The following is a 24,716-nucleotide window of genomic DNA, read 5'->3' as shown; positions in this document are numbered from 1 at the left end:
TTTTTTTTTTTTTTTTTTTATTTGAACGAATTATTCATCTCCTTTTTTTCTATATTATAACCAAATCTAGAAAATTAAGAAAGAAGAGAAAAATGTGTTAATTTAAACTTCTTTCAATTAAAGGGAAATTCGTGGGATTAATAACTGAATTTTTTTGTCACATTTACTAATTAGCTTTAATTTCGTCGTAATTACTAGTGTACTGTAATTATTAAGCTACTTTAATTCGGAAATTTGTTAGTTTGAATTTGTATTTTCATATTTTTTAACCAATAAAAAATTTATTATTTATATAGGCCTAAATATTTTATTAGAAAAATATAATAATAATTTTTATAATTCTATAATTTCTTATATATATTGATAATAAGCAAAGTAAGCTTAAAAAATACCATTACTTCTTATGAATACGTAAAGATATATCAATAAATTTTGGAAATAAAAATAGTAAACAAATAAATAGACTTTAACGATATTGTTTAGAAAATAAATATTACAAGAAGAAAAATATAACATCTAGATTTATAAATGAATGTTTTTTGTCCAAAACAAACATGCCTGTATCCGGTTAAAATTATCAATTAAAGTAGACTACTTACGGAATAAATAATAGAGCAATTCATTACGTTAATGATAATTAAGGTAACTCGCTCCACTTTATGAAAATTAATAAGGTTTCTTTGTATATTTTTGAACAGGTCAAGAAGCTACGGTTACAGGAACCGTGGGTGAATCCGTGGAGCTTCCATGCGACGTAGATGTAGAATCTTGCGGTGAAGTATATTTTATCACATGGACGAAAAATGTGTCGAACGAGTGGAAAAGGTTATATTTGTACAGTGATACGGTTGAGAAACCATTGCAAGAGTTAGCCAACCCCAAGCGTGCCACATTTTCGTTAGAAAAATCTACGGCCCATTTAAAAATATCACCTTTAAAATTAGAAGACGAAGGAAGCTACAAGTGTGACGTGACATACGTTCGAGGAAAATGTCCATCATTGTCTTATGCCCATCTATTGATGCACGGTAAGTTATTAGAATAGATAAGCGTTGAAAATATGAAAAGAGGTTGAAAATAAATGAAAAAGGGGAAAGGAACTTCTTTATTGGTCTTATACGCATTTCAATCGGTCGTGGTAAAATATGTCGGGCGGGGCACGACTATCGCCTCTCGTACTAGATAATAATGAGAATCGATATCAAGAGTTGGAGATAAGAGAAGACCAACTTCTCAATATGCACTCGCTTATCAACTGCCGACAGTGGAATGTCAGGATATCCGACTGCAGTGGTTCTATAAAACTTCGTTATGGATGATTTCCATCTTCGACTGGGCACAAGATTAATTGCGACTGGTATTTTTATTACTTCTATTCTACTATCCATCCAATCGTATTTTCAACCACAATAGAAACTAAGGTGGATCTATTGAATGCGACGAAACGACTTGGATGGGGGCAAATTTGGCAGATTACTCTCTACCCCATCTGAATGCCAGATTTGAAATGTTGTGTAAAGATAAGACTTAGTTTTTCTTTTACTCGAAGCCTGTGGATTGTCGATAATATCCAAGACGACTAACATCCCGACTTTCTATGTTGTCTCTTCAAAAATACATTTTCCTGAAGAAGTCGCTGATTTTTATATTTTTATATCACATCTCCCAACTCTTTATAATTTAAATATGTTTTTCCTACTTAATTCGAAATCAAAAGTCAATTTAAAACCCATATAGAAATCACATTGGGATAAAAATTTTTAAATATACACTTTCCTAATGAATCTAAACGTTGAAGTCGTCTCTAAAGATAACGTACACGTTTAAAAAAATCTCGAAAATTAATTTAAATAAATATTTTTATTCTTCGAGTAACATTAAATTTAAAAAAGAAAAGATTTAGTTTTTAAATTTTCACAAAAATTCACTTTACGAAGGTTATTTGTGTAAAAACTTAAATTTTCTTTATTTTTATTTTAAATTAAAATTTGCAATTTATCTTTTATATTTAACATTAACATTACGTAGATTGTTAAAAATTTCATTAAACTGTATAAAGAATTTTTAAATGATTATTATCCGAGTCATAAAATAGCATTTTTATCATAAAAAAAGTTGAAATTTTAGTGCTAAAATTTAAGCATAATTTTTAAGAATATATTTTTCTAGAGAATTTGCAAAATTTTACACGCAACTTTAAAATATTTATAAAGTTAAAAACAATTTTTTTTAATATATATTTTATCGTTTTGAAAAGCAAAATTTGAAAGTAACTCCTTAGTCATTTCATAGTTTTCAACAGTAAGTATCCAAAGTAACCAAATTTAATCGTTTTCTAGAAAATAAAATTGAGAAATACGTAGCTAAGAAACTTGAGATGTACTGTTTCGCCATCAAATTTATTACATCGACTTTGGGGAATTTCTGTTCCCAGTAGATGTCAAGTCAGTGAAAATAGCATGATACCAAGTAGGTTGAGCCGTTTAAATAAAAATCATAGAACCAGTTAAATTGTTTGAATTTTTTTTTTTTTACGATAACAAAATAAAATCTAATCGATAATTAGCAAATATATATATATTTAATTTACGACAAATTTATGCTATGTAAAAGATTTATCTTTCATTTGCATTTATAAAATTAACTATAATTAATTTACATATTGTGATTTATATTTATGTTAGATTTTAATGTCTAAATATACTGTTACAAGTTAGTATATGTTATTCACAATTTTCGCAACTTATCTCTCCATTTGTTAACTCTTCAGATTATATTTTAAAGCTGGTTTCCAATTTCGTATATTGTGCACTGAATTAAATTTACAGAAAGCATTGAACTACGTTTTGCATAGCATCGCTTACCCTTTACAATTGTTTTCTTTCATAGTCAACAAAAGTACACAAAAAAAATCAATGATAAAAATAAAAATACTTATTTTCTACTTTAATATTTTTACTGTAATTATTTTGACTTAAATATTAAATGAGAAAAACTTTATTAAGGAAAAACATTATTTTTTTTATCTTAACTTTCGCGTGTTTACTTGTTATAAAATAATCTTAATTACTCACAGATTTAATTTATAAATAAAAGAATATGTAATCTGATTACTTTTATTGTTAATTAAAATAAATTTTAACGTTTATTTTAATGCTTTTTACATTAATTAATTACGGTGATTATTCAAACAAATGCGACAAAAAGTATTTTTATTTTATTTATTTTAGTATTTTCATGTTGTTTACACATAATACGATTATCTTATTGTTCTTATATTATGCAAATTAATTAAACGTTATTTTCTAACAATTAGTAGTAACAGTATACGGCTTAGTTTTAAACGTTACCGATTTCATTCACCGTTTTATAGAAATTTGTGGTTGCAGAAATGCCACTAAAAGGTTGGAGGACCTTTGAGGGCAGCGACCACAAAAACTTTAGCGAATGGAATATGCTTGCTTGGCTCAGTTTACATAGGTTTTCATTGATTTTCAATTAAAATGTCTGGATACCGTCCAAGTTTTCTTTTTGCGTAAATATATCACTTTATACTGTTTTTCTTTTTCTTTCCTTATCAACAAATGAGATTTCGTGTAATTTGTACTTAACGTTCTTATCAAGTGGAAATAATTTCTGTTGTATATGTTTCTTTGTTTTATGTTAGAAATATTTGCAATGACGTTTTTCATTTTGGCAAAATGCTTTTTTTAAAAAGTCAACAATAATATTCATACATTGCAATTTATCATAATCTTTCAATATAAAATATTAAATTATAGAAAATCGATAAAAGGTTACTCTGTTTATATATAGTTAAAAATTTTAATTGTCAACAAATGAATAATACTAATTTTTATTTTAAAAAGCTGTATGATTTTTTAAGTAAATGAAGCTTTTCGGACAAAAAATGAAATTCAATAATTCTTCATTCACTAAAGTCTATATTTGCAGATAAAGTTGAATAGGCACAGTTCATTAGTANTTTTTTTTTTTTTTTTTTTATTTGAACGAATTATTCATCTCCTTTTTTTCTATATTATAACCAAATCTAGAAAATTAAGAAAGAAGAGAAAAATGTGTTAATTTAAACTTCTTTCAATTAAAGGGAAATTCGTGGGATTAATAACTGAATTTTTTTGTCACATTTACTAATTAGCTTTAATTTCGTCGTAATTACTAGTGTACTGTAATTATTAAGCTACTTTAATTCGGAAATTTGTTAGTTTGAATTTGTATTTTCATATTTTTTAACCAATAAAAAATTTATTATTTATATAGGCCTAAATATTTTATTAGAAAAATATAATAATAATTTTTATAATTCTATAATTTCTTATATATATTGATAATAAGCAAAGTAAGCTTAAAAAATACCATTACTTCTTATGAATACGTAAAGATATATCAATAAATTTTGGAAATAAAAATAGTAAACAAATAAATAGACTTTAACGATATTGTTTAGAAAATAAATATTACAAGAAGAAAAATATAACATCTAGATTTATAAATGAATGTTTTTTGTCCAAAACAAACATGCCTGTATCCGGTTAAAATTATCAATTAAAGTAGACTACTTACGGAATAAATAATAGAGCAATTCATTACGTTAATGATAATTAAGGTAACTCGCTCCACTTTATGAAAATTAATAAGGTTTCTTTGTATATTTTTGAACAGGTCAAGAAGCTACGGTTACAGGAACCGTGGGTGAATCCGTGGAGCTTCCATGCGACGTAGATGTAGAATCTTGCGGTGAAGTATATTTTATCACATGGACGAAAAATGTGTCGAACGAGTGGAAAAGGTTATATTTGTACAGTGATACGGTTGAGAAACCATTGCAAGAGTTAGCCAACCCCAAGCGTGCCACATTTTCGTTAGAAAAATCTACGGCCCATTTAAAAATATCACCTTTAAAATTAGAAGACGAAGGAAGCTACAAGTGTGACGTGACATACGTTCGAGGAAAATGTCCATCATTGTCTTATGCCCATCTATTGATGCACGGTAAGTTATTAGAATAGATAAGCGTTGAAAATATGAAAAGAGGTTGAAAATAAATGAAAAAGGGGAAAGGAACTTCTTTATTGGTCTTATACGCATTTCAATCGGTCGTGGTAAAATATGTCGGGCGGGGCACGACTATCGCCTCTCGTACTAGATAATAATGAGAATCGATATCAAGAGTTGGAGATAAGAGAAGACCAACTTCTCAATATGCACTCGCTTATCAACTGCCGACAGTGGAATGTCAGGATATCCGACTGCAGTGGTTCTATAAAACTTCGTTATGGATGATTTCCATCTTCGACTGGGCACAAGATTAATTGCGACTGGTATTTTTATTACTTCTATTCTACTATCCATCCAATCGTATTTTCAACCACAATAGAAACTAAGGTGGATCTATTGAATGCGACGAAACGACTTGGATGGGGGCAAATTTGGCAGATTACTCTCTACCCCATCTGAATGCCAGATTTGAAATGTTGTGTAAAGATAAGACTTAGTTTTTCTTTTACTCGAAGCCTGTGGATTGTCGATAATATCCAAGACGACTAACATCCCGACTTTCTATGTTGTCTCTTCAAAAATACATTTTCCTGAAGAAGTCGCTGATTTTTATATTTTTATATCACATCTCCCAACTCTTTATAATTTAAATATGTTTTTCCTACTTAATTCGAAATCAAAAGTCAATTTAAAACCCATATAGAAATCACATTGGGATAAAAATTTTTAAATATACACTTTCCTAATGAATCTAAACGTTGAAGTCGTCTCTAAAGATAACGTACACGTTTAAAAAAATCTCGAAAATTAATTTAAATAAATATTTTTATTCTTCGAGTAACATTAAATTTAAAAAAGAAAAGATTTAGTTTTTAAATTTTCACAAAAATTCACTTTACGAAGGTTATTTGTGTAAAAACTTAAATTTTCTTTATTTTTATTTTAAATTAAAATTTGCAATTTATCTTTTATATTTAACATTAACATTACGTAGATTGTTAAAAATTTCATTAAACTGTATAAAGAATTTTTAAATGATTATTATCCGAGTCATAAAATAGCATTTTTATCATAAAAAAAGTTGAAATTTTAGTGCTAAAATTTAAGCATAATTTTTAAGAATATATTTTTCTAGAGAATTTGCAAAATTTTACACGCAACTTTAAAATATTTATAAAGTTAAAAACAATTTTTTTTAATATATATTTTATCGTTTTGAAAAGCAAAATTTGAAAGTAACTCCTTAGTCATTTCATAGTTTTCAACAGTAAGTATCCAAAGTAACCAAATTTAATCGTTTTCTAGAAAATAAAATTGAGAAATACGTAGCTAAGAAACTTGAGATGTACTGTTTCGCCATCAAATTTATTACATCGACTTTGGGGAATTTCTGTTCCCAGTAGATGTCAAGTCAGTGAAAATAGCATGATACCAAGTAGGTTGAGCCGTTTAAATAAAAATCATAGAACCAGTTAAATTGTTTGAATTTTTTTTTTTTTACGATAACAAAATAAAATCTAATCGATAATTAGCAAATATATATATATTTAATTTACGACAAATTTATGCTATGTAAAAGATTTATCTTTCATTTGCATTTATAAAATTAACTATAATTAATTTACATATTGTGATTTATATTTATGTTAGATTTTAATGTCTAAATATACTGTTACAAGTTAGTATATGTTATTCACAATTTTCGCAACTTATCTCTCTGATATATCTTTATACCAATTTTTTCCAAATAGTTTGCGTGATCTACATAATTTTAAAGAATTTTATTTTATTCTAAAGATTTACAATCAAAATTCCTTCTTTTGTATTAACTTGAAAGAAGTTAGAGGTTGAATTTACAAAAAATAACATATCTTCATCATTAGAACAACTTTGTCTATCCATCAACAGATAAGAATGTATACTGTACGTAGTCTTTACATCATCAACTATTTGAATATCTCTTTAAAGTGACGTAGAATTTTCTGTATCCTTACATGTACGTTCTCCAAATTGACTTGGGAATGGCAACAGACTGGCTCAGATAACCAACTCTACATTCGCGCTTGAGCCATTATACATCCACAGGACATTGAATATGTGAAACGTAGGGATGAAAACCTCACTAGGCACAAGATACTTAAATCGAAAACGTATCAGGTTATGCGGTATTGATCTGAGGATTTTTCTTTGCAGCTGTATTGTTTTTGAATGCAAAATTCGAGATTGCACAAAATGGGAAAATGATTTTATTACTGTAAAGCTTATGTAATTTTAAAGTTACTAAAATATTTGTATTTTTTTATAGATTTTATTGAAAACTTTTCACTTGTTTTTTTATCTATAAAAATTTTTTTCTTTAAAGAAAAACACACTACGACAGTTTAGAGCGGTTAAAACTTTAATAAATCTTCATAAAAAAGATTATCAAGTTTGACATAACGATTTCTATTTTGTGAGAGAGCAAGCAGATGGTAAATTTAAATTGATTTGTTGATGTAAAAATATCTCTGAAAGAAGTTATAATTTGCATTCATTATAAAATATGTAATAAATGTACTACAGTTTAAACGATTTTGATTATATAAAAATTTTCTGTTAATATTAATAATTTCTCTGATATCTACAAGGCTAAACATACAAATTGTAGCATTAGAAAGTGTTTTAATAAAATATAGTGAAAATTGCATTAAATATCCATAATCACGTCTGAAAGAGTTAATGAATTAAAAATAAGATAAACAATGTGACTAAATAAAAAATAACGTTTTCTTTGCTGTTTTATTGATTAATATTATTTTCTGATGCTATAATAAGCTTTATTTTATAAGATAATCAAAAAATAATTTATTTTAAATTAAATTTTATGTATGTATTAAAAATTTTATATTGGATCTGTTGAAAACCAGAATCAACTTGAACTTTTGCCCTCTACTTCCCCTAAATTATTACGATTTTTTTTATGTTTGTTTTTTGTAGGCAATCAGTTGAACAATTTCTTCGGAAGACATAGCAAACATCGTCCATCGCCATTTCTTTCTTTCAAAGAATTTAATTTCAACAAAATTTAATTTTATTTTATTTGATAGAATTCATTACTAAGAACACTAAAAACTTTAAATTTAAATTATATTTATTTAATATACGGGAGACACACATATACTCGTTTATAGATATTTGTAATGTTAAAAATAAGATATAAAGTTGTGTTGGAATATAAAATTTTTATACGAGAAGAAATTGAATTTATAGTGTTATTAATTTATAATTCCTGTACGAGAAACAACCATGTTTTGGTCTTAAATAAGCAATTTTATCACTTAGTTCTAAAAACAATCCGAATGATACAAACAATATATTTTATACTCAACAATGACTTCAATAGAGTTACAATAGGTGCAGTTTCTGATGAAAGACATTCTTGCTTGCTTTTTGTGCAGATCCATTCCGATTGGCTAGTTTCGGCATTACTTTCAAAGTTATGGCTGACATTATTGCTAAAAAGATATTGGACACATACAGACTGGCTTTTTTGACAGTACCATGGACAATATCTTGAGAAAATTACTTACTTTACCTATCTTAATGTTCTCTCTCGACAAAAACTTTAGCTGCAATGAATATGAAGCGGTCATTGCACTAGGTTAAGATTATATTCTTTTTAAAGAATTAGATAACATGTTTATGATCATTTATGTTTTACCGGAAAAAATTACATTTCTAGTGATATAAAAATTCTTCTCGAAACTACTGCAAATTCTTTATTAGTTTTTGATGAAAACAACATATCTATTGGTCTTATGTAATCCTGAAAAACGCAATATATTAAAAGTTGTGTGTGTTAATACTACTAAATTTAACGAAATTTCTTTAGTAAATATTAGTAAAATTTGACCGTTCTTCTTAATATCCTAACATGTTTTCGTGATATCTTTGCCTTGCCTGATTTTGTAGAGAACTTGTATCGATATAAAAGGAAAAACATAAAAGAATTTGATACAAAATCTATCTTATATAGATTAATACAAAATTTTATATAACTAATATATTAGGCAATATAAAAATATTGGTAACATTGCATGAGTATAATATTTACAATATTCTCATAAATTGCATTATACAGTTGTATACTTTTACTTTTAACTTTTCGCTTTATTTGCTTAAAACATTAATTTTTTTTATTATATAGCTATATTTTCGTTGTTCAAATAAATAAAATTACAAGTTTAAGAGATGACGATTTACAGAAGACGATTTTCCAAGCATTTATAACATCCCTCTTAACCTTAAATATCATATTTCAAGTATTTCTTCGTGAAATTCTCAAAAATGTAGCTTCTCTTATTTCTGTATTTCTAAAAACGAACAAAGTTTTGCTTAAAGCATTTTATTTCATATACTTGTTACGAATAAAATGTTTTAATACTCAAAACAAGTAAACAAAAATAAACAATTTTTATGCTATTATTGATATAATTCAATACTATATCTGTTTATACTTTATAAACAGTAAATCATTAAAATGACACAAATAAATTCATTTATTTGAATTTTTTGAACCGTAAAATTTTAAAAATATTATTAACATTTTAATTTAAAAAAATTTAAAGCGTATTTCTCGATGTAATCACTATATAAAATAGCGAATAATTAGACAAGTAACTTTTAAAATAAAAAAAAAAAATCATTTTGCCTAAAACATAAATATTCCGCTTTATCAGGCAGAACACTCTTCTTCATGCCTTTTAATTAATTTTTTGATTGGATAAACAAAGTCAATATTTACCGTATCCATATTAAAAGGTAAGAGAAGACTAATAGCAAAAAATTCATACGGATATTGTCTTCTTAATAAAATACTCCAACCTGGTGGAAACATAATTTTACTGTACTATCCAAACTCGAAGAGAAAATTTTCTTATAGATTTATTTTTAATTAAATAGATAAATATCTAAAATAAATGATGTATATTTATTAAAAATACATACAACCCGATATCTGCTATTTTTTTCCCTGCTCCTTTTAATAAGTATTCTTTTAAAGTTTTAATTTAAGGTATATAAAGGCAATTCGGTTAATTTTATACTCAGATCATTGCTTTTACAGCAAAGTCATTACGTTAATTTACAAAGTAAAGATTGTTGGATGATGAAAGAAGCTTAGTTATTCGAGGAGAAAAAACAATATTTATCTTCCTCTTACTTGCAATCTAAGACTCACCATAGAACCATTCGTTTCTGCAAAACCTATCCCAATCTCTATTTATGTTAGGAAGGTGGAAATTAATAAATGGCATTATAGCAAATCGATAGAAATGGTGCTGGAATTGAACAATGTGCTTTCTATCGATACATTCTTTCTGTATTTTTGGTTGGGAATTTTGCCAAATCGATATAAAAGCAATTAAAACAAACCAACACGAGATTAGTTATTTCACCAGCAACTGATATTGGTAGTGGGGATGTCATTTTTAAAACACTTTTTTTTTTNTATAAAATTAACTATAATTAATTTACATATTGTGATTTATATTTATGTTAGATTTTAATGTCTAAATATACTGTTACAAGTTAGTATATGTTATTCACAATTTTCGCAACTTATCTCTCCATTTGTTAACTCTTCAGATTATATTTTAAAGCTGGTTTCCAATTTCGTATATTGTGCACTGAATTAAATTTACAGAAAGCATTGAACTACGTTTTGCATAGCATCGCTTACCCTTTACAATTGTTTTCTTTCATAGTCAACAAAAGTACACAAAAAAAATCAATGATAAAAATAAAAATACTTATTTTCTACTTTAATATTTTTACTGTAATTATTTTGACTTAAATATTAAATGAGAAAAACTTTATTAAGGAAAAACATTATTTTTTTTATCTTAACTTTCGCGTGTTTACTTGTTATAAAATAATCTTAATTACTCACAGATTTAATTTATAAATAAAAGAATATGTAATCTGATTACTTTTATTGTTAATTAAAATAAATTTTAACGTTTATTTTAATGCTTTTTACATTAATTAATTACGGTGATTATTCAAACAAATGCGACAAAAAGTATTTTTATTTTATTTATTTTAGTATTTTCATGTTGTTTACACATAATACGATTATCTTATTGTTCTTATATTATGCAAATTAATTAAACGTTATTTTCTAACAATTAGTAGTAACAGTATACGGCTTAGTTTTAAACGTTACCGATTTCATTCACCGTTTTATAGAAATTTGTGGTTGCAGAAATGCCACTAAAAGGTTGGAGGACCTTTGAGGGCAGCGACCACAAAAACTTTAGCGAATGGAATATGCTTGCTTGGCTCAGTTTACATAGGTTTTCATTGATTTTCAATTAAAATGTCTGGATACCGTCCAAGTTTTCTTTTTGCGTAAATATATCACTTTATACTGTTTTTCTTTTTCTTTCCTTATCAACAAATGAGATTTCGTGTAATTTGTACTTAACGTTCTTATCAAGTGGAAATAATTTCTGTTGTATATGTTTCTTTGTTTTATGTTAGAAATATTTGCAATGACGTTTTTCATTTTGGCAAAATGCTTTTTTTAAAAAGTCAACAATAATATTCATACATTGCAATTTATCATAATCTTTCAATATAAAATATTAAATTATAGAAAATCGATAAAAGGTTACTCTGTTTATATATAGTTAAAAATTTTAATTGTCAACAAATGAATAATACTAATTTTTATTTTAAAAAGCTGTATGATTTTTTAAGTAAATGAAGCTTTTCGGACAAAAAATGAAATTCAATAATTCTTCATTCACTAAAGTCTATATTTGCAGATAAAGTTGAATAGGCACAGTTCATTAGTAATTATTCATTTATAAAGCAATAAAACCTTGACTGGTAATATATACTGTACCAGTAAAAGTTTTATGGATACATTAAATTATAATATAACTAAGTATAGAAATTGTAGATTGAAATTTATATTTCACTTTTATCCTAATAATAACAGGGTCATGAAAAAGTATTTGTACTATTTCGAAGATATAATTACGTTTTCCAAACTAAAAAATATATAATTTATGTTTATAAATAATTAGATTAGTTTTAAGCAAAATTCTAATTTTTTTCGTTCTTTCTCTAGCAAGACCCAACTTACCAACCATACTCTATGGTGGAAGGGAATACAGAAATGGTTCTAGTGTGGGACCATTTATCGAAGGGACCATTGTTACGTTTCACTGTACAACAATCGGTGGGAAACCGATACCCGAAGTGTCATGGTGGAAAAAAGAAGAGAATTTACCTGAAGAAAGTACTTTGTCAGAGAATGAAATGGGTATAAACAATGTTACGTCGAGAGTCAAGTTCCAGCTGATGAGAGAAGATTTAGGTGCAGTGCTTGAATGCAGAGTTGAAAATGACGCTACTGAAACTCCATTAGTTGCGTGGATTCGACTAGATCTTGATGGTAAGGTAAATTGGACAGATTGATGTCACGCAAAGAGAGGTTTTTTTTTTCTTTGAACCATTAGTAAACATAAGATAAATGATGATCAATTATGTGTCATTTCAGCATGTATTAGAACACAATGCTACTACTAGCAACTATTTTAAATCGCCTTTTGCTGTCCGTGTCAAACTTAATGATAAATGGAAGAGATTAAAAAAGAAGAGGTTTACCTTTCTTAAATATACAGGGGATTAGAAAATTTATAGTTTACCCTGAAAGTAGATTCGGGGGAGGTGAACCTTCTGTCGCTATTCTAAGAAAATGATTGTTCTAAGAGTAGTTACCAACTAGCTGTTAAGTGTGTACAATACAAGAGACGCCTAAGTTGATTAAATTTTCTTTGAATAACTTTAAAGTACTCTGGTAACGTTTTACAGTTTTCTACGAAAATAAGAAATTAAAAAGATTTTAATGTAACAAGACAGCAGCTTTTAGTCAGAATTTAGAAACTTTAATGCTATTAGATAATTTCTAACTTCCTTTATATAATAGAAAGAACAATAAATGTCATTTTATGGTTAATTATAAAGACGTATTTATATAATAACTTACTAAATATACGCATTAACTAATTATTATATTTAATTTAACTATATATAACAATTTAAATATAATAATTACATTTAAAAATAATGTAATTTATTTAGATTTTCGAGAGTAAATTAACAAAGGCGTTTATGTACATTTTTAAAAGTTTGAAAAATTGAATTTAAATAGTTTTTAGAAATACATATTTATTTAAATTATTCTCAATATGTAGTTCTGATGATATAATTCTGACAAGTGTTTAAACTCTTGCAACGCCATTAATGTTTAACTGCCACTCTGAAATCTTCAATATGCTAATAATATCCTTATCCTTAATATTATCAAGGCAAACGATCATTACAAGCATCAAGCAAAGTGTTAAGGAGGCATTAGTACAATATGTTAAATCTTAATATCCTAACTTTCATCAAAAATATTCAGTAATAAGATGCAACATCTGCGAGTAGAAAAATAAAGACAGAAATATCTACAAAATACATTTTATTTTTGACATTTTTACTGTCAATATTATTTTCTCAAATTATTCTTTCTTTCAGATTGTTTAGATGAAGTATTACTAAGTTAATTTCCAAAATGTCAAAATAATGCCAAAACTTTCTATTAATGGATGAAAAATTTTCTTGTTTATTTATCTATCGATAAAAGTAGAAAAATTGTCTCGTCATTTATTTTCTTGAAAATAGAATTAAAAAATAAAAATTAGAATGTTTTGTTTTACAAAATGGAAATCATTTCTCTAACATCTCTCTATGCTTGATTTACGTTATTGGTTTATCGATATATTTATATATATATTTAACAAATCTATCTCTTGGTTGTAAGAAGTGATATCTTGGTGCTTTTCACTTATATGAATTCTGTTAGTGTGGCAGTTAGACAGGTAGATAAGTACAAGAAACTAAATCTGATATGGGGATGAAAATCGAATTTTTAAATCTTTTCATCGATTTTATTCTTATCTTTAATTTTTAAGATTATTATTATTGCTGTTATTCTTACAACTGTTAGAAAAATACGTCAAAAANAATAATAATAAATCTGTAATGTTATAGCGAACTTTCAGTATATATTGTTCAAACGTTCATCTACTCTCACCCTATTTAATTATTAGAATGTATCAAATCAAATACTTGCAAAGGCCCTTTTTAGGAATTATTAATTCAAGGAAAAATAAAATTTAATTTCTAAATCTTAGTTCTATCCCGGATAGATTTTAAATAAAAACATACGTTATGCCTTTAAAACTTTTATAAAATCTCAAATTTCTCATGCAGTTTGCAAGATTTCATCATTGACAAACAGACAAATGAACGGACAAAATGAACTATTTCTATCTTTATAAAAAAATCGATAGTAATTAATATTTAATCCAATATGTAAAGTTCGTAAAATATTACTAAATATAATAGAATTCTCGTTAATACAGATAATATGTAATCGTGTTTTAATAGAAATATCTAAACTGCAATTAACATCTTACTAAAGTAACTTGACTTATTAATTATTAGTGAAATAGTGTTTGTTATCGAATTTCATCCTTACTTCATTTGTTGTTTGGAGATGATCAGAGAGCTTGCAGTAAATATCCATTATGTCATTGTATGGCCGGTAGCATCTTTGCCTAATATAAGGCGAAACATAGCCTGGAGCGACGGTTGACAAGCGTCACTTGAATAAATCTCAATAAGGAGATTACAAACAGAACGAATTGAAGCGTGGATTTTTAGAACCAAAGACGGCTGAGATCGGAAATAAGCTCATTAATCACAACAGATAATGAGTAAGATTGTGTATGGAGAGCGCTGAACCGAATTGACGGTCCAATGTTTGACTGATTAACTTTCCGGGCAACATTGTCACGATGGTGAAATCCGTGTGATAAATAATCGTTTGATTGTGTCATCTTACTATAATTGCATGTCTAAAGTTTAGAAAAGTATCAAGTAAGACACTTTTTTCCATAGTTTTGTAAATTGTTTAAGTCAATTAAAACTTAAAAGAAAAAGAAAAAAAATTCTTTGAAGGATTTTTTAATTACTCACTTCGATACCTTTTTAAAAATATATTTATGTATANATAAAAAAAGTTGAAATTTTAGTGCTAAAATTTAAGCATAATTTTTAAGAATATATTTTTCTAGAGAATTTGCAAAATTTTACACGCAACTTTAAAATATTTATAAAGTTAAAAACAATTTTTTTTAATATATATTTTATCGTTTTGAAAAGCAAAATTTGAAAGTAACTCCTTAGTCATTTCATAGTTTTCAACAGTAAGTATCCAAAGTAACCAAATTTAATCGTTTTCTAGAAAATAAAATTGAGAAATACGTAGCTAAGAAACTTGAGATGTACTGTTTCGCCATCAAATTTATTACATCGACTTTGGGGAATTTCTGTTCCCAGTAGATGTCAAGTCAGTGAAAATAGCATGATACCAAGTAGGTTGAGCCGTTTAAATAAAAATCATAGAACCAGTTAAATTGTTTGAATTTTTTTTTTTTTACGATAACAAAATAAAATCTAATCGATAATTAGCAAATATATATATATTTAATTTACGACAAATTTATGCTATGTAAAAGATTTATCTTTCATTTGCATTTATAAAATTAACTATAATTAATTTACATATTGTGATTTATATTTATGATATATATTGATAATAAGCAAAGTAAGCTTAAAAAATACCATTACTTCTTATGAATACGTAAAGATATATCAATAAATTTTGGAAATAAAAATAGTAAACAAATAAATAGACTTTAACGATATTGTTTAGAAAATAAATATTACAAGAAGAAAAATATAACATCTAGATTTATAAATGAATGTTTTTTGTCCAAAACAAACATGCCTGTATCCGGTTAAAATTATCAATTAAAGTAGACTACTTACGGAATAAATAATAGAGCAATTCATTACGTTAATGATAATTAAGGTAACTCGCTCCACTTTATGAAAATTAATAAGGTTTCTTTGTATATTTTTGAACAGGTCAAGAAGCTACGGTTACAGGAACCGTGGGTGAATCCGTGGAGCTTCCATGCGACGTAGATGTAGAATCTTGCGGTGAAGTATATTTTATCACATGGACGAAAAATGTGTCGAACGAGTGGAAAAGGTTATATTTGTACAGTGATACGGTTGAGAAACCATTGCAAGAGTTAGCCAACCCCAAGCGTGCCACATTTTCGTTAGAAAAATCTACGGCCCATTTAAAAATATCACCTTTAAAATTAGAAGACGAAGGAAGCTACAAGTGTGACGTGACATACGTTCGAGGAAAATGTCCATCATTGTCTTATGCCCATCTATTGATGCACGGTAAGTTATTAGAATAGATAAGCGTTGAAAATATGAAAAGAGGTTGAAAATAAATGAAAAAGGGGAAAGGAACTTCTTTATTGGTCTTATACGCATTTCAATCGGTCGTGGTAAAATATGTCGGGCGGGGCACGACTATCGCCTCTCGTACTAGATAATAATGAGAATCGATATCAAGAGTTGGAGATAAGAGAAGACCAACTTCTCAATATGCACTCGCTTATCAACTGCCGACAGTGGAATGTCAGGATATCCGACTGCAGTGGTTCTATAAAACTTCGTTATGGATGATTTCCATCTTCGACTGGGCACAAGATTAATTGCGACTGGTATTTTTATTACTTCTATTCTACTATCCATCCAATCGTATTTTCAACCACAATAGAAACTAAGGTGGATCTATTGAATGCGACGAAACGACTTGGATGGGGGCAAATTTGGCAGATTACTCTCTACCCCATCTGAATGCCAGATTTGAAATGTTGTGTAAAGATAAGACTTAGTTTTTCTTTTACTCGAAGCCTGTGGATTGTCGATAATATCCAAGACGACTAACATCCCGACTTTCTATGTTGTCTCTTCAAAAATACATTTTCCTGAAGAAGTCGCTGATTTTTATATTTTTATATCACATCTCCCAACTCTTTATAATTTAAATATGTTTTTCCTACTTAATTCGAAATCAAAAGTCAATTTAAAACCCATATAGAAATCACATTGGGATAAAAATTTTTAAATATACACTTTCCTAATGAATCTAAACGTTGAAGTCGTCTCTAAAGATAACGTACACGTTTAAANATCTATTGATGCACGGTAAGTTATTAGAATAGATAAGCGTTGAAAATATGAAAAGAGGTTGAAAATAAATGAAAAAGGGGAAAGGAACTTCTTTATTGGTCTTATACGCATTTCAATCGGTCGTGGTAAAATATGTCGGGCGGGGCACGACTATCGCCTCTCGTACTAGATAATAATGAGAATCGATATCAAGAGTTGGAGATAAGAGAAGACCAACTTCTCAATATGCACTCGCTTATCAACTGCCGACAGTGGAATGTCAGGATATCCGACTGCAGTGGTTCTATAAAACTTCGTTATGGATGATTTCCATCTTCGACTGGGCACAAGATTAATTGCGACTGGTATTTTTATTACTTCTATTCTACTATCCATCCAATCGTATTTTCAACCACAATAGAAACTAAGGTGGATCTATTGAATGCGACGAAACGACTTGGATGGGGGCAAATTTGGCAGATTACTCTCTACCCCATCTGAATGCCAGATTTGAAATGTTGTGTAAAGATAAGACTTAGTTTTTCTTTTACTCGAAGCCTGTGGATTGTCGATAATATCCAAGACGACTAACATCCCGACTTTCTATGTTGTCTCTTCAAAAATACATTTTCCTGAAGAAGTCGCTGATTTTTATATTTTTATATCACATCTCCCAACTCTTTATAATTTAAATATGTTTTTCCTACTTAATTCGAAATCAAAAGTCAATTTAAAACCCATATAGAAATCACATTGGGATAAAAATTTTTAAATATACACTTTCCTAATGAATCTAAACGTTGAAGTCGTCTCTAAAGATAACGTACACGTTTAAAAAAATCTCGAAAATTAATTTAAATAAATATTTTTATTCTTCGAGTAACATTAAATTTAAAAAAGAAAAGATTTAGTTTTTAAATTTTCACAAAAATTCACTTTACGAAGGTTATTTGTGTAAAAACTTAAATTTTCTTTATTTTTATTTTAAATTAAAATTTGCAATTTATCTTTTATATTTAACATTAACATTACGTAGATTGTTAAAAATTTCATTAAACTGTATAAAGAATTTTTAAATGATTATTATCCGAGTCATAAAATAGCATTTTTATCATAAAAAAAGTTGAAATTTTAGTGCTAAAATTTAAGCATAATTTTTAAGAATATATTTTTCTAGAGAATTTGCAAAATTTTACACGCAACTTTAAAATATTTATAAAGTTAAAAACAATTTTTTTTAATATATATTTTATCGTTTTGAAAAGCAAAATTTGAAAGTAACTCCTTAGTCATTTCATAGTTTTCAACAGTAAGTATCCAAAGTAACCAAATTTAATCGTTTTCTAGAAAATAAAATTGAGAAATACGTAGCTAAGAAACTTGAGATGTACTGTTTCGCCATCAAATTTATTACATCGACTTTGGGGAATTTCTGTTCCCAGTAGATGTCAAGTCAGTGAAAATAGCATGATACCAAGTAGGTTGAGCCGTTTAAATAAAAATCATAGAACCAGTTAAATTGTTTGAATTTTTTTTTTTTTACGATAACAAAATAAAATCTAATCGATAATTAGCAAATATATATATATTTAATTTACGACAAATTCCTTACAGCTTATTTCTTCGAATTCTATTTGAAAAGGACCGAAGGGACGGATATTTTTCGTGTATTACAATTTTTCTTTATTCTTTTTAATATCTTGTAACATTTTTAAGATTCATTTTTCATTTCAAATATCTTGGGACGTATACTACTTACAAAGAATTGACACGTTTACGTGTAACAATTACTATATTTTATTAGAAGAAAATTTAAATATCGAATCTTAAATAACCTTAGAGATAATATAAAATTGTTTTATATTTAATGTTTTTTTTAAAAATTTTATTGTTTGTACAATCGAATTTATTTTTGTTAGATGCGCTATTTTATATTATTTTTATCGATTAAAATAATAAAAAATGAGATAATTTGACTCATTTTTTCACATTTAATAAACAATTGTTACGTATTGGATGTATGGTAATATAGAATAATTGTTACAAACTTTCTTTCCTCTCTCTGTCTTTTCATAATAATCCCTGTATCAAATACGGGNATTTTTTTTATCTTAACTTTCGCGTGTTTACTTGTTATAAAATAATCTTAATTACTCACAGATTTAATTTATAAATAAAAGAATATGTAATCTGATTACTTTTATTGTTAATTAAAATAAATTTTAACGTTTATTTTAATGCTTTTTACATTAATTAATTACGGTGATTATTCAAACAAATGCGACAAAAAGTATTTTTATTTTATTTATTTTAGTATTTTCATGTTGTTTACACATAATACGATTATCTTATTGTTCTTATATTATGCAAATTAATTAAACGTTATTTTCTAACAATTAGTAGTAACAGTATACGGCTTAGTTTTAAACGTTACCGATTTCATTCACCGTTTTATAGAAATTTGTGGTTGCAGAAATGCCACTAAAAGGTTGGAGGACCTTTGAGGGCAGCGACCACAAAAACTTTAGCGAATGGAATATGCTTGCTTGGCTCAGTTTACATAGGTTTTCATTGATTTTCAATTAAAATGTCTGGATACCGTCCAAGTTTTCTTTTTGCGTAAATATATCACTTTATACTGTTTTTCTTTTTCTTTCCTTATCAACAAATGAGATTTCGTGTAATTTGTACTTAACGTTCTTATCAAGTGGAAATAATTTCTGTTGTATATGTTTCTTTGTTTTATGTTAGAAATATTTGCAATGACGTTTTTCATTTTGGCAAAATGCTTTTTTTAAAAAGTCAACAATAATATTCATACATTGCAATTTATCATAATCTTTCAATATAAAATATTAAATTATAGAAAATCGATAAAAGGTTACTCTGTTTATATATAGTTAAAAATTTTAATTGTCAACAAATGAATAATACTAATTTTTATTTTAAAAAGCTGTATGATTTTTTAAGTAAATGAAGCTTTTCGGACAAAAAATGAAATTCAATAATTCTTCATTCACTAAAGTCTATATTTGCAGATAAAGTTGAATAGGCACAGTTCATTAGTAATTATTCATTTATAAAGCAATAAAACCTTGACTGGTAATATATACTGTACCAGTAAAAGTTTTATGGATACATTAAATTATAATATAACTAAGTATAGAAATTGTAGATTGAAATTTATATTTCACTTTTATCCTAATAATAACAGGGTCATGAAAAAGTATTTGTACTATTTCGAAGATATAATTACGTTTTCCAAACTAAAAAATATATAATTTATGTTTATAAATAATTAGATTAGTTTTAAGCAAAATTCTAATTTTTTTCGTTCTTTCTCTAGCAAGACCCAACTTACCAACCATACTCTATGGTGGAAGGGAATACAGAAATGGTTCTAGTGTGGGACCATTTATCGAAGGGACCATTGTTACGTTTCACTGTACAACAATCGGTGGGAAACCGATACCCGAAGTGTCATGGTGGAAAAAAGAAGAGAATTTACCTGAAGAAAGTACTTTGTCAGAGAATGAAATGGGTATAAACAATGTTACGTCGAGAGTCAAGTTCCAGCTGATGAGAGAAGATTTAGGTGCAGTGCTTGAATGCAGAGTTGAAAATGACGCTACTGAAACTCCATTAGTTGCGTGGATTCGACTAGATCTTGATGGTAAGGTAAATTGGACAGATTGATGTCACGCAAAGAGAGGTTTTTTTTTTCTTTGAACCATTAGTAAACATAAGATAAATGATGATCAATTATGTGTCATTTCAGCATGTATTAGAACACAATGCTACTACTAGCAACTATTTTAAATCGCCTTTTGCTGTCCGTGTCAAACTTAATGATAAATGGAAGAGATTAAAAAAGAAGAGGTTTACCTTTCTTAAATATACAGGGGATTAGAAAATTTATAGTTTACCCTGAAAGTAGATTCGGGGGAGGTGAACCTTCTGTCGCTATTCTAAGAAAATGATTGTTCTAAGAGTAGTTACCAACTAGCTGTTAAGTGTGTACAATACAAGAGACGCCTAAGTTGATTAAATTTTCTTTGAATAACTTTAAAGTACTCTGGTAACGTTTTACAGTTTTCTACGAAAATAAGAAATTAAAAAGATTTTAATGTAACAAGACAGCAGCTTTTAGTCAGAATTTAGAAACTTTAATGCTATTAGATAATTTCTAACTTCCTTTATATAATAGAAAGAACAATAAATGTCATTTTATGGTTAATTATAAAGACGTATTTATATAATAACTTACTAAATATACGCATTAACTAATTATTATATTTAATTTAACTATATATAACAATTTAAATATAATAATTACATTTAAAAATAATGTAATTTATTTAGATTTTCGAGAGTAAATTAACAAAGGCGTTTATGTACATTTTTAAAAGTTTGAAAAATTGAATTTAAATAGTTTTTAGAAATACATATTTATTTAAATTATTCTCAATATGTAGTTCTGATGATATAATTCTGACAAGTGTTTAAACTCTTGCAACGCCATTAATGTTTAACTGCCACTCTGAAATCTTCAATATGCTAATAATATCCTTATCCTTAATATTATCAAGGCAAACGATCATTACAAGCATCAAGCAAAGTGTTAAGGAGGCATTAGTACAATATGTTAAATCTTAATATCCTAACTTTCATCAAAAATATTCAGTAATAAGATGCAACATCTGCGAGTAGAAAAATAAAGACAGAAATATCTACAAAATACATTTTATTTTTGACATTTTTACTGTCAATATTATTTTCTCAAATTATTCTTTCTTTCAGATTGTTTAGATGAAGTATTACTAAGTTAATTTCCAAAATGTCAAAATAATGCCAAAACTTTCTATTAATGGATGAAAAATTTTCTTGTTTATTTATCTATCGATAAAAGTAGAAAAATTGTCTCGTCATTTATTTTCTTGAAAATAGAATTAAAAAATAAAAATTAGAATGTTTTGTTTTACAAAATGGAAATCATTTCTCTAACATCTCTCTATGCTTGATTTACGTTATTGGTTTATCGATATATTTATATATATATTTAACAAATCTATCTCTTGGTTGTAAGAAGTGATATCTTGGTGCTTTTCACTTATATGAATTCTGTTAGTGTGGCAGTTAGACAGGTAGATAAGTACAAGAAACTAAATCTGATATGGGGATGAAAATCGAATTTTTAAATCTTTTCATCGATTTTATTCTTATCTTTAATTTTTAAGATTATTATTATTGCTGTTATTCTTACAACTGTTAGAAAAATACGTCAAAAATAAAATCAATTATTTAAATAATAAGCTCTAGTTTGATTTAAAAATTTGCTAATATATTATTTTAATTAATTTATACATATATATTTATTATAGAAAAATTATATGTAGAAATTATTTAAAGTAATTTAATTCTAAAATATTAAGTATTAATAATAATACCTGACGGATAAATGTTCGTTAAAAATAATTTTTAGTTAATATATAAATTTTTAAAATGAATTTAAAAAATTATTATCGATAATTTAGAGAAAACTCTTGCGAGAAATTAAACTCAATAGAATAAATTTTATATAATTATCGGATAAAACATTAATAAGAATATGGTGGAAATGTGTGCATTGGGATAATTAAAAAGTGTGATAAGGAAAAATGTAATTTTAATATTCATAGTAGATTAATAAATGTAGTTATTAATGCGTGTAATATCATGATTTTAAGTGCTGTTAAGTCACTGTGTTAACCAATTTTTGATAAGATTATACTAATGAGAAAATTAACTTATACTTAATACTGTCGGTTGAAATGATGTAAAGTGATAGCGTTGAGTATTAAAATCTTAACTTATAATAAAGAATTTTTACTTAATTTTACAGTTAAACCGTTCGCTTTGGAACTAGAAGAGCAGCCAGTACCGGTTATTGAAGGGGAACACGCAGAATTAATTTGTATCGTTGATGGAGCCAAACCTCCAGCTTCTGTGAAGTGGTATAATGGTAGCGAAATAGTAGCAATGAGTTCCAGCATTCAAGAGGAGGGTTTAGATGATGGTACATTCCGCACGATAAGTCGCTTAATATTACCTCTCTCAAGATATGATCATCTAAAAACAATAATCTGTAAGGCGAGTAATCCCGTGATGAGTGCATCTGGAGATCAGCCTCTAGAAGATACTGTCAGGTTACAAGTTCTATGTAAGTATTCCAATTTATATAATTGTATATTGACTTATTAAAAGGTGTATTTATTATTATTTAATAATAAACTAATTAACCACAATTTTAACATTTAACTTTAAAATTATGTAAAAATATTTTTATTAAGTTTATATAATTTTAAAAATAAATTATTAAATCCAAAATTTGCTTTAAAATGTCGAAATCTGTTATTGGTTTGGAGCCAAAAATTTCAATATGACATTATTATATTTAAATGTTTTTGGCCCTTAACCAATATAAGAAATCATAAAATTTTTGAATAAATTGTTTATATTTTTGAAATTCTAAATTACTTTTTATGATAAGATAATTCACTTATCAAAATAATTCTAGATATATTAATATACTGTAATATAGATTAATTACATAAATTATATCATGCAGATGCCTTAAAAATATGAATATTTTTGTATTTTCTATAAAATTAAGCTATAGAATGAAAAAATTAAATGCTTATTTCCTACCTAAATTGGATTTTTTTTTAAATTCATTTATATATAAGTGTATAGAGTATTGAAATGAATTCATTCGGTTAGTTTTATAGTAATTAAAAGAACTTACGCATATAAAAAACAATTTAATTGTTAAACAGCAGAATAAAAACAATCATTAAAAATCTATTTTAAAGTAGGTTTATTATCGTACAAAATCGTTAAAACGAAAAGTACCCATAAAACTTAGAGATTATTTATAACCAAGACATATTCTTAATAAATATTAAAATTTACTTTAAACAGTTTATGAACTTATAATTGGAAGATTTTTGTTTAATTTTACTAATTTACTAGACAATTCAATATCTTTCAAAATTAATATTGCTATAACGAATGTAAACAAAATCCTAAATTTATATTTTATTCTTAATTAATACTAGAGGATGAAATGCTTAATTTGATCGATTAAGAATAATTTTCGATATAAATTTACTTGAGAACTCTAAACAAATATTATTATTTACTCAAGGAAAAATTCTTGATTGCATCATCATAGCAATTTTTGGAATTTGTTAACGATTTCCAACAGACTTTATGGAGTCTGGCAGTTTCAACTCATTATTTCTAAGTTACTAGTTTTAATTTTAAAACATAATCAAAATTTGTAAATGATGGCAAAGATTTTATTATATAATAATTCTACAAAATAAATATCCAAGAGTTAGCCAACCCCAAGCGTGCCACATTTTCGTTAGAAAAATCTACGGCCCATTTAAAAATATCACCTTTAAAATTAGAAGACGATTAATAAGTATTCTTTTAAAGTTTTAATTTAAGGTATATAAAGGCAATTCGGTTAATTTTATACTCAGATCATTGCTTTTACAGCAAAGTCATTA

The 24,716-nt window shown here is 26.6% G+C and overlaps 1 protein-coding gene and 1 pseudogene across 1 annotated transcript; both read left to right on the top strand.

Moving 5' to 3' along the window:
* The first annotated feature begins 803 nt into the window (after window positions 1–803).
* LOC111613763 (V-set and immunoglobulin domain-containing protein 10-like) lies at window positions 804–12,912 on the top strand. The gene is given in 4 exon segments (XM_023355109.1): window positions 804–825; window positions 867–1,028; window positions 4,660–5,013; window positions 12,137–12,912. Coding segments are annotated over 4 exon segments (888 nt in total). The 3' UTR covers window positions 12,487–12,912.
* Window positions 12,913–15,484: 2,572 nt separating this feature from the next.
* Window positions 15,485–23,359, top strand: LOC111613762 (annotated as a pseudogene).
* Window positions 23,360–24,716: the final 1,357 nt, after the last annotated feature.

This window comes from Centruroides sculpturatus, unplaced genomic scaffold (genome assembly GCF_000671375.1).
Source record: "Centruroides sculpturatus isolate CEXI.00-Female unplaced genomic scaffold, Cexi_2.0 scaffold2028, whole genome shotgun sequence".
Lineage (NCBI taxonomy): Eukaryota > Metazoa > Arthropoda > Arachnida > Scorpiones > Buthidae > Centruroides > Centruroides sculpturatus.
Note: the sequence above shows the minus strand (reverse complement) of the source record. Positions and strands in the feature narration are given on the sequence as shown.